This window comes from Artemia sp. Qi Xiang Cuo, chromosome 10 (genome assembly GCF_049724085.1).
Source record: "Artemia sp. Qi Xiang Cuo chromosome 10, ASM4972408v1, whole genome shotgun sequence".
NCBI lineage: Eukaryota > Metazoa > Arthropoda > Branchiopoda > Anostraca > Artemiidae > Artemia > Artemia sp. Qi Xiang Cuo.
The window spans coordinates 21,263,459-21,275,901 of NC_142803.1; the positions used below are offsets into that span (position 1 = coordinate 21,263,459).

The 12,443-nt window shown below is 35.9% G+C and overlaps 1 protein-coding gene across 1 annotated transcript in view; it reads right to left on the minus strand.

Annotated features, from left to right (window-relative positions):
- The window catches only part of LOC148947573 (solute carrier family 12 member 4-like), a 396,387-nt gene that overhangs the window by 253,014 nt on the left and 130,930 nt on the right, over window positions 1–12,443 (minus strand). The window contains 2 exon segments of the mRNA XM_089095942.1: window positions 4,563–4,748; window positions 6,871–7,125. Coding sequence (XP_088952068.1) covers window positions 4,563–4,748; window positions 6,871–7,125 — 441 coding nt within the window.

Here is a 12,443-nt window from a genome sequence, read left to right on the forward strand (position 1 = left end):
CTTCCCTTCCTCACATTGCCGTTACAGTGTTCCTCTCTAGTCCTCCCCACAATTGCAAAATAGGCGAAATCCAGATGATCTACCCAATCAATTTCTTGGTGGTCTCTGGGGATAATTTTTCTTCGCTTATAAAGTTTTGATCGTTATCTCATATCCGACATTAAAGTTTATAAAGCGGAAATTAATTTCTAAAAGTTCTCAGTTTTGAATCTGTAAAACCTAATCTAGCAGCTAAATAAGTAAGAGATTGGATATGAAATTCTCTACAACTCCCGATCTCTATGGGATCATTTATTAGGACACGAGCCTTCAATTCTCCTAACAGATCAATAATTACCGAAATTTTCTAACGTCAAGGAATCTGTTTTCTCAAAAGATGTTGGGTATATTTTCCAACAAATGTATTAGATAAGTAAGACCATATCGTTAAATTAAAGAGCTATTAATTAATGAGCTTAAAGGAGATTCCTTGACAATATCAAAGAGATCAAGTTGGTGAAAATCACGAACTCGACGTGGGACCGCCAGGACAGGACATTTTGCCCTGGGAAGAAGTAGGAAAACCTTTCAAGCTGGTTAGAAAAAAAAATTGAAAAAAAATCCGCAGCCATCAACCTTTTGCGAAGCAAAACAGATGGGGAAGAGCTTAATACTTCAAAATGAAGATAGACATAAAACGCTTACTGATGTATTTTTCTTTACATATTATTTGAAAAAATTCGGTGTTGTTCAGCTTTGGTGAATCTATTCCTTCGTAAATTTATTTGAGTTCTGATCAACTGTGCTATTTTCAAGTATGGGGCTTAAGAATATGAGAAGATAATTTTACTAGATTTGACAAAAATTCTAGAAAATTTCTAGAATTCCTTTTACTTAATAAATATTTAACAAAGATACAGGCTTGGCTTCAAAATCTACTTCCTGGGGAGAACATACTGTAAAACTTCTGTAAAATATCATGGCATCAAAAACAGTCTTAGCTCAGAAAGTAAACTTTTTGGCAAGCATACAATATAAAATTTGAGTAGAAAATCCAAAACTAAAAATTATGCATCTCTTACCTCTTCGAGATTTCCATGAAATAAGTCTGGAAAATTCGATCTCAAAATCAAGAATTTATTATTTTTGTCTTTTACAACATTTTTAATTTCGATATGATATATATGCCTATAATAATATTTTTATATTTTATATGCATATAGTGCTTATATCAAAAACTTTACGGAAAAAAGTTCAACCATTAGCATACTTACGGGGGAGGGGGTATTTCCACAATCCCGTTACGAGCCCATTCACTAGGAGGGGCCGTCAAATAAAGACTAACCCTAATAGATATAAGAACTGGTAGTCCTAGATGGGATTTTTGGGTGTTCGGTCAATATCCTGCGTCGTTAGGAGGAGAAGACTTTCAATAAAAGGGAGGAGACTAAAATTCATGTCACTAGGACATCAACCAGATGGAGCTGTTAGAATGTCCCCACACTCGATACACCGCAAAGACTGGCGTGCTAACTGTGCCTTTCGAGAATCAGGATAGATTCCCACCTTTGTTACAGGGGGGAGGAGGGGGCTCACAAGGACAAGGGCATCTACCAGGATGGGTTTTCAAGTCTCAATCAAACTCGGAAGAAAGACTGAGAAACAATAGTAAGCGTTAAAATTCTACTATGGATTCAAAATCGGTGGGAGGGGGAGGGGCTCTAGAATACTACTTATCAGCAAAATTTTGGATATTATCAAAATCTAGCAGAGGAGTTAGTCGATCTCACCCGAACTTAGGGGGAATAAAGAGTAAGTGCTCTATTAGTACTTGTGAAAGAAGGGTAATACGTATTCCAACCTTTGTGGGAGAGAAGTATTCTCACTAAAGAACAAAGCCACATAAGGCCAACACAGCTATGCACGCTCCTGCTCCATCCCAATCTATTTAAAGCCTCCCTCTTTACACCCTCCCAATAGGCTTCAATTTCCCTTAAGCCATTCCTTAGGACCTCCTCTCAGCCATTTCAGGGATAATAGGCTATTTGTTTGGCCCTAAATGGGGCTATAATGGGGACCTAAACTGACTATGCCTCAACCAAAATTTGAGAAAAGTAAGCCCCGAAAAGTTTTAAAAGTTATAAAATTTTAAAATCTAAGAGGAGGTACCGCTTGGGCCCCAAGAATGCGTTCTCATCTCACTAGTATCCCATTAAAAGTTCAGTTACTATTTATACTGTTAATATTTATACTGTTACTGCGTCTTCTTGTTGCAGCAGAAATTCAGCAGATATTCAAGTAAATAGATGTCGTCGTTTATATATTTGCAGATTAGAACCAGCAACAGATCCAGAATTTCAGAAGATATTGAAGATATTTAGTTCTTTTAGTTGCAGACGTGGGTGTTGCCTTGACTCGTTCAGTGTCTAGTGCATATTCAACATCTTTTGGAGAGAGGCAAACAAGTTCCTATGGATTTTCAGGGTCCAGTTTTCGAATTTTCCAGGAGGAAGAAGGACGATACAAAAATTCTCGGAAAGAGGTGTCGAAGCCTAGCCAAACCTGGTGGAAAGTACAAACTAGGCGCGTAGTTTGACTTTCTATGGTGCGAGCCTGGTTTGACCTTCGTTGTGTGGACGAATATTTTATATTTTACTTGTCATCAGTCTTATTGCTAGGTGGACAGATAGTTTCCTGCGAAACTATCTGTGCCTGTCATGGCACATCAACTGTGCCAGTTATGGTTGCAGCTGTCCGTACTTGATCTGCTCTTTGTGACGAAACATGCTTGTGTTTACCATTCATATCCATCAGATCCCAGTTCAACGTGGAAAGAATGTGCAGCTAGGGTTTTAGTTTTGTGTTTACGGGGTTAGGATTCGATCGGATTGTTTACGGGAATTATTTTCAAAAGGTTGATGCCATGTGAACTTTTAGGTTTTGTTTTATTTTTTGGTGATCATTTTTGGTGAAAACATATAAGTTTTCATGGGGAAGAACATTTCCGTGTGGGGATGGTCCATTGGCAGAGGGGGGGAGAGAAGAGAAATTTTAGTCGCATTTCAAAATGAGTGTACAAGATTTGAGGCTCCTCATGTATCATGACTATGAAGGTCACTATTAACGAAGAAAAATAATTCAAAAGAAGAGGAAAGCAGGTGGCTCAAATATTTACCAACTTTAAAATACCTTGAAATATTTACAAACAAATATTTACCAAATATTTACCAACTTTAAAATGCTTGAAAATACCAACTTTATTACATCTAGTTTTTGAAATGTTAGGTATTTGGTTCTTAATGTATAAACTTATTAATATTATGGTGAGTCAAAACTTTAGGAGACAGAAGATTAACAGCTTTGTTTTGGACTCTTGGGACGTTTTTTATAACCTGACACAGAGTTACTTCACCATACAACAAAGGATTTTGTCTATGTGGCTCACGGTTTTTCACTTGGTATAGCATTCCCACAGATCTTGACAATTTAGATGCTATTATATCTGAATGTGCTTTCCATGACATATTTTTAGGAATGATAATGCTTTCGTCATATCTACTCTTTATAATTAATTTATAATTAAAACTTTATAATTTAATTCCATTTGCTAATAATTTTAAATTAGCTTAAGTACTAAATTGCAAGAAAGATGGTCGTAAGAGTTCCCGTCGAAATATTGTAGTAACGTGCTGCAATAGCTGTGAAACATTGTCATAAATGCTATAGTCGAGAAACAGTAGTAAAGTGGTGCAATTTCTAAGGTCCATCACAGTTATTGCACCACTTTTTGGGGCTTTGGGACCTAAAGTATAGTTTCTAAATTGAGGCATGGTTATTCAAAATGTTTATGGTGAAAAATGATAAGTAAAGAGTGACCAGGACCATCGTGCATGGAACTCTAAAAATAAAGTTAAAAAAAAACAACAAAAAAGCTTATCTATTTTGAAAGAGTATATCTTTATGCTCTTTGATAATATGTTAAAATTAATATGTAAAATACCACCAAAAAGGGGCACAAACTTTGTGCTAAATTGCATAAAAGGTTTTTGGGCTTTTTTTTTTTTACTGTAGATAGTATGCGTTTTTAATCTTTTTTTTTTCACTTAAATACTTAAACCATGAACATGCCTGAGTATATATATTTGGAATAGCATATCAGCCCGTAACTTTAAGTAAAAAAAAAATTCAGAATTTGGTATTATTTAATCCAAGAGCTTTTAGGGAAAGAAGCAGAAAAATTCTGGGTCTTTTCAATTCCAAGATTTCCTCTCTTGTTTCTTGATCTGACAATGTTTCAACTCTAAAGGAGGAGGATAATGGTCCTAGCCCTATGAATGGACCCTAAAAAGTTCGTAACTAGTGCAGTCTCCTACTAGTGCCCATAATTTTATACTTTCTCAGTTCCACATAAATTCTACTGTGCTAACGGGGTTCATGTCGAATTTATGCCAATCTATGCAACAGCTTGAAGCTGTTGCTTAGAATCTAGGGGCAGCACAAGACCTATTTTTGAAAAAACTTATCAAAATGCATTGAGATACAAAGCTATGATAACCTTCAACAAAGTAGAGGACTGTACTTACAATCAGAATCTCAACCGCTCCCACAATATACATGGCTGCTGCAAAAGTGGTACCAACATAAAATAGAAGACCTATTGCCCCACCAAGTTCTGGACCTAGATTCCTTGATATCATGTAATACGGCCCTCCAGCAGGAACTACGCCGTTGGTCGCGATGGCAGACATAGAAATGGCAGTAAGCATAGTCTGAAAAGAGTATAAATGTTTAGCCTTTGAAGATTCAAGCGTATTAACAGTTCATCTCTTTTTTTAGACTATAAAACTATGAAACTACCGTAGTTTTTTTTATAACTAAATATGAAAGAATAATAAGTTTTGGGACCAATAAGCCCAAAATTTTTTCGTTTTACCGTGTTATCCAATAGCAAAAATCTACATGAAACTAAATCAAACTTAAAAATTTCTTGGACATTAATAGATTAACAAGAATTTCTTTCAATAGGAGAGTATATTTCTGCATTTACAAACGAATAGTTTAGAATTAAACAGAACAATATTTAAAGTAAAAGTCAAGAAATTAGCTGTCTTCTTTTAGGCCCTTAAAGTTAAAGCTCTTAAGAACGAGCATATTTGCAAACAGTTCCCACTTGGAGTTTTGAATTGTTTGCGTCTATTTCTATACCGGAGTTCTAACCCTAGATCTATATCAGAGGAAAATTCCCGGATGGGGCAAATCCGATTTTTGAAAATTTTGGGATATCCAGATAAGGGAATATTTTTTTATGACTTTTCTTGATATTTCTTTTATCCTGGCTGGCTGAAGACTAAATTTCAATTGTCAGCCTCAGTTTGCGCAAAGAAAAAAATGAACTTGGACAATAGTGACAAAAAGTGCTCTTTTGCTATGTTTTTAAAACTGCTCCCCTCCCCATCAGGGTTGCCATGACCGTCAGTTCCTAAAGTGCTATAATTGCAAAAATGTACGTGCTACACAGTGATTTTCAGTGCTACAGTCACAAATTTGACTGTAATCGTGCTAAAATAGCACTTTCGTGCTACAGGTGGCAACCATGCTCCTCATACAAGTAAAAGTCTTTTTAACCCCCTTGAAACTCCTTTGAACTATGTTCGACATCAAAAACCACCAAAATTTCAAAAAAATTGGATATTTACTGGAATTTTGGGCTTCTAAGTTTTTAAACCGGGCCCTGGTTATTCTGTCCTAGAAAACTAGAAAAAGAGCAATTTCTTATATTTATAAACTTTAGGACACAGAGTTATATGAACACAGAATTATTTTATATTTGGAACACAGACTATCAGTCAGAGGTGTCAACACCGAGGTGTCAACACCGCAAATGTTTAAGAAGCATTTACAGGTTAGTCTTAGAAAGGATTTTGAAATATTTTCTAGTGAATTAACAACTGTGGTATATAAAGTAGTATTTCAAAAACGTTTTGTTCAGTATTCTAAACAGAGTACAAAATTGTACTATGAAATTTAAGAGGATTGCGACACAGAAAAAGGATGAGCGTATCATAAAACAACAGCTTTAATAGTAGAACGCTTTGCTTAAGAAACAAACACTTATTGGAGATGGATAGAAAGAGATTTCTCCAAAAGAAGTAAGAAATCTCCCAAAAAAATCATAGCTACCATTCTAAGCCTTACAAAACAAACAATAATAAAATAATGTATTTATGTTAGAGGCCATTGTTGGGCTTTTAATGCTTAAAGGGGTAGTTACGACTTTAATTCTCCTAAATTGGATTATTGACAATGGTGATTTCAATGTTAGTTATGATTTTAACCCATCACGATTTTGCAGGGTTTCAGGCGATTTTACGAAATTCTCAAAAATGTATGTTTTCGTAACCAACTTTTATTATCAAGATTGATAGGCATAATAGTTACCATTCCTGAATCAGCTTCAAATGGCGATTCCTCCTCACATGACAGTTATTTTTTTAAGTGCGTTTTTAAATTTTCATTTACTACGAGCACGAGTTTGCTTTTTATTAGGTTATTATTATTATTATTATTTTTATTATTATTATTATTATTATTAGGTTATCTATTATTAGGCAATCATGATTCCTATTTCTAGCTACAAAAGCAAGTCAGAAATACGCCTTGCATTTTTCAAAGGAAGTCAATTTATATATCTGTGGGTGATTTATCTTAGACACGTAAGGCACGATCTGGCCCTAGTGACGTTTCTAATTTGTGGCACGTCAGAGAACTTCACAAAAACATTGCTACTCCTGACAGCATATTCTGTGAACTATTTTGATAATTATGTGTTTCACATCCACTTTCTTATCTCCTATACATATGATGTCTGACAGATAAAAGAAAAAACCTTACCACACAACAACATCCAAAAACAATAAAAAATGCTTGAATAACGCCAGCAGTTCCCACCAGCCAAGTAAATCGGATAAAAAGAATAATTCCAAAAATATTTTGCATGCATGGAAAGTAGACCCCTGACATCCAACCTAGACCAGCCTTTTTCGACGATGGTTGTGCTGCCTCCACTTCACTTGGAGCTGGGGTAGTGGCGCTGTAGTTCTGGAAAGACTGGAGGATTGATGAGATGATTGGACGGTCTCCTGATTCCTGTAAAAATTAGTCAATTTAATGGAAATAAAAAATATATCAGCTTAATGGTAATTAAAAGTTCATCAATTTAATAGTAAATTTTGAAGCTAAAAACTTGTACTTATAGGCCTCTGATAATAAAAACAAAAACAATTAAGAAACCCAGAAACGAGGGCAATTTTCAGCCAGTTCAAGAAGGCAAATTGATTATCACAGCAAAATAAACAAATTCCTTTCAGCTAATCCATCAGTGCTTAAAGGTTGTTGTGTGAATGAGGTACAACGCCATAAAGAGCAAAAAAAAATAGAAGAAAGTTTTACTTCTGAGCAAAAAATAATATTGAATCAAACAGTTCGTGGTAACGAACTGTCAGTAAGGAGCGATCCGGCTCAATAGTTGTCCCGCGGCCCTATCATCACTAACTGGCGTACACTGGACTCGTCCATATCGCTAGCAAGTGCGATTTAAGGTAATTTAAGGTAATAGTAACCGAAACTCTAAAAAAAACGGAATATAGATACCAGTAGATAAATCAAAAGAACCAGATATTTATGCTGATTTCAAATATATAAATTTCATTAAGTTTAGTCTTATCCATCAAAAGTTACAAGCCAGCGAAAAATTGCCTTATTTTCTAAAAAAAAGGGGAACCACTCCCTAAAAGTCATAGAACCTTAATGAAAGTCACACCATCAGATTCAGCGAATCAGAGAATCCTACTGCAGAGGTATCTACAAAGTGTGGAATTTTGTATTTTTTACAAGAAGAAAGATCACGGATGCGTGTTTAATTGTTTTTTGTTTGTTTGTTTTTTTTGTTCTTTTGTTTTTTTCTCATGGGAGATTGTATCGACCCAGTTGTCTTATAATATCGAGAGGGGGCTCATTCGAACGTAAATTAAAAGTTATATTGCCCTTTTTAAGTGACAAAACTAGACCCCCTCCCACGCTCAGTTTTTCCCAAACTCACCTGATCAAAATTTTGAGGTAGCCACTTTGTTCAGCATGGTCAAAAAATATAATAACTACGTCTTTGAGGCTGACTTAATCCCCCAGAGTCCCCGGGGGAAGGGCTGCAAGTTATGAACTTTGCCCAATGTTTACATATAGCATTGGTTATTGAGAAGTATATAGCAGTTTTCAGGGGGGATTTTTTCCGGTAGTAGGGGGGTCGTGGGCTACACGGGAGGATTCCATGGAGGAAGTTTTCAGGGGGGAAGGGACATTGTTATGAAGGCGGCCCCGGATTTCCCAGCACTATTAAAAAATGATCAAAAATTAAATAAAAAAAACACAAGTTTTCAACTGAAAAACTTTTCAACTAGAAACTTTTCAACATCAAAACTTAAAATGAACAGAAAACTATTACGTATATAATTGGGTTCGCCCCCTAGTCAATCCCTCGCTAAAGTTTGACTCTGTCTCACAATCTGTCTCCAATTTTTAAAACAATATAACACTTTAGCTTAAAGAGCGAGGCGTTGAGGAGGGGACAGTCCCTTTCATATAAAAATAATTTCTGTTCGTTTTAAGTTTTAATGTTGCTCCTTACTGTCAGCTAAAAAAAACTTGTTTTTCTATAATAATAAAATTATTTTCTGAAAATTACAATTTTTACGCGTATATCCAGAAAATATATATAGCTTATTAAGGTTAAAAATAATAGCATGCTTAATAATGCCAAAAAAAAATACTTAAAATGTCCCTATCACTAGTATCGCTAACTATGACTATAATCTCCCGCGGAAGGTTGGCCACCTGAAACACACCTACTCAATCCTTTTTTCTCTCGAAAACTGTCAACCCTCTTCCCTCCTTCAGCTAATGATCTTGCATCGGTACCGTTTTCCTAATTGTCCTTATTCAGAATTTTTTTTTATCCTTGCGCGTTCCTAAACTAGGCAAACACCTCTGATCATAAAATTTTTGGCTCCTTTTTAGACATAATAGTGACCCTTTACTTAAGATGAGATCATTGTCTATGGACCATTCAAAACCGGGTCCGTGGGTAGTTCCTGGATATCTGTATGACAAGATTTAAAAGCTTATTAAGCGTCTCTACTTTCCAACATAATTCAAAATTAAATCAGTCTTCAATTTTTTTAAAATTAAAAGAAAAATGTCAATTTTTATCAAATAAAGTGGCAATACAATTTAAAACCAACATGAAGTATATTATATAAGGGATGCTAGATTATTGCCCTCTGATTCCCCCACTTTCCGAGCTAAAATCTGGCGAGTGTTTTCTAAAAACATTTTTGATTGTCACTATACTGAATATGAAGTATAGCCCAATAGTAATTGAAGTATTGTGATAAAAGATGTTAAAAGCGATTATCACACTTCTCTTATGTTAGAGTATTCTTGAAAAATTCAAACTCGAGTGTAAAGAGAAGGTGTTGGTTGAGCTATCAGCCTACCACATATACATCTTAATGCCATTTAGACGTTTAATTCTCTTGGTCGGTAGATTTAAATCAATACATTATACATATTTAGTCGCAGGATTAAATGCATCTTCCTTTGAGTTAGTTCTTGCCTAAACTGTATTTCTTAGAGTGTGGTTCTCTATTGACGGGGGATACAATTTACTTATTCAATATTTTATCTACTTATTCAATTGGTTCAATGTTGTATCTTCATAGTGAAATCTATACTAACTTCCAATTCATTAACATTTTTTTTTTTAAGACGTTCTGATCCCTTCTATTTACATAAAATATATCCGAAACTCAGAGAAAACTTTGTTTTTTGTTCTTCAAATCCAACACTCAAAGGTTAGTTGCTATTGTATTTTCTTTTTTTTTTCTTTTTTAAATTGAATTATAACATCTCTGAAAATATTTCATTTTCCACGTTGGTATGTTTTGCTTTGACCCGGAAGTTATTATTTTGTTTAATTATTCATTAGTTATGTTTAGTTATATAAGTTAATATTTAATAGTAATACGTTGGTTTCTTTACCGACGATGATGACTGCCTATGTCATCGAAATATCTAGAGCTTTTATATGCATTGGTTTCACTGTCTAATAAAAGGTTTCACTCTTGTTCGTTTCGTTCACTTTCCGCCATAGACTTGTGCCCCTCCAAGCGTCCGATGCACACAAATCAACTTAGTGTATAGCCCCTTGGAGGAAACTATTTTTCAATCCTTCAGAGACTTAAAGACTGTTGGAGATCCGGTCTAATATTGACTGTTCCAGCAAAATTGGATTACTAATTGGGGCCATTCAAATGCCTTCTCCTTTCCCGTGGAATTTCAGTTAGTATCAGGGAAGAAGAAAAATTGGATAATTCATCATTAATTTGCCATTGTGAGCATATAAACAAAGAGAAAAAAGAGATTATTGTCAAAAATATCCGTGTTAAAAAGTGGACTTTTCCACTGGTTTATTTCTTTTACGTCAATCGTCAGATTTTTTTTTACCAATCACATCATAAAAGAACGAATAGCTCTTGAGTTACAACATTTTTTCCAACTAAAGTTTTTGTTTTTTTTGTGGTATAGACGTCTTATTTAGATGACAAATTTATGCCTAGGTAGGGTCTATCTTCGACAAGGAACATTTGAATGACCAAGTAAAAAAAATGCAGAAGTTATTATAGGCAGCGCAATAGCGCTGCCTAAGTGAAGAGCGAAATGGACTCTATGCATTATTAGTTTTTTCACCAAGGCACTTCGTATGGATGAAGTTGTCGTAGAAGCTTCGGAAGGGGCCCTTGGCGAAAGGTGATCTAAGTTATGCAATTCGGCCATTTTCAGAGGCAACGCTATAGCGTTGCCTATAGTAAAGGCCATAAGGATCCAATGTTTTATTATTATAATAATTTTTTTTCCGAGAGGCACTTCATATGGAAGCGGTCGTCATATAAACTTCAAAAGGAAGATCATTCGATTGGAAAATGGAGACTTCTAGTGCCTTTTTTAATAGCCAAAAGTGATCTGAGGGTAACTATCCGCCCCCCCCCCACGCCTTTTTAAAAACAGATTGTTAAAAATTGTTCAAATATCATATAACAAAAACTCCGGTGGCGACAAAACCCCCAGAACACGGGGACAGGCGTTGTAAGTTATGCCCTGGAGGCATATATGGTTCTTTTGGAAGGGAAGCTTGTACAAGTTCAAAGAGAGCTCATTTGATTGAAAATTGAAAGTTCTAGTTAACTTTTTAAGAGTCAAAAGAGACCGGAGGGCACCTAGCCCCCCCCACGCCCTTTTTCCTCAAACCCATCCTATAAGAACTTTGAGATAGCCATATTTTTCAAAATAGCTCAAAGACCATATAGCGAAAACTCCGGGGTCGATAAAGCCCCCCCCCCCAGGGCCAGAAGGAAGGCATTGTAAGTTATGCCCTGGGGGAATATATGGTTATTATGTAAGGGATGCTAGTAAAAACTTAAGATAGGACTCATTTGATTGGAAATTGAAAGTTCTAGTTCAGTTTTTGAGAGTCAAAAGAGATTGGAGGGCAACTAGCCCCCACGGCCTTTTTTCCCCAAATACATCCGATAAAAATTTTCAGATAGCCATTTTGTTACAAATTGTTCAAAAGTGAGATAACAAAAACTCAGGTTTCGACATAACTTCCAGGGCCCGGGGGCAGGCATTGTAAGTTATGGCCTGGGGCATATATGGTTCTTATGAAAGGGATGCTCGTATAATCTTCAGAGAGGGATCATTTGATTGGAAATTGAAAGTTCGAGTTCACTTTTTAAGAGTCAAAAGAGATCCCAGGGCAACTATCCACCCCCCTCCCACGCCTTCTTTTTCCAAGCCCATCTAACGAAAATTTTGAGATAGACATTTTGTTAAAAATAGTTCTAAGGTCAGATAACAAAAACACCCGTGTCGACACAACCCCCCATTGCCCGGGGGCAGGCACTTCAAGTTATGCCCTGGTGGTATATATGGTTCTTATGAAAGGGATGCTCGTATAAATTTCAGAGAGGGCTCATTTGAATGGAAATTGAAATTTCTAGTGCAATTTTAAGAGTCAAAAGAGATTGGAGGGCAAATAGCCCCACCCCCACGCCCTTTTTTCTGTAAACCCATCCGATAGAAATTTTGAGATACCATTTTTTTTTAAATAGTTCAAAGGTCAGATAACAAAAACTCCGGCGCCAACACAACCCCCCAGGGCCCGGAGGGGCAGGCGTTGTAAGTTAGGTCCTGGGGCCGTATATAGTTCCTATGAAAGGGATGCTCGTATAAACTTCAGAGAGGGCTCATTTGATTTAAAATTAAAATTTCTAGTTTACTTTCTCAGATTCAAAAGAGATCGGAGGGCAACTAGCCTGTCCCCTTCCACGCCTTTTTCTTCCCCAAACCCATTC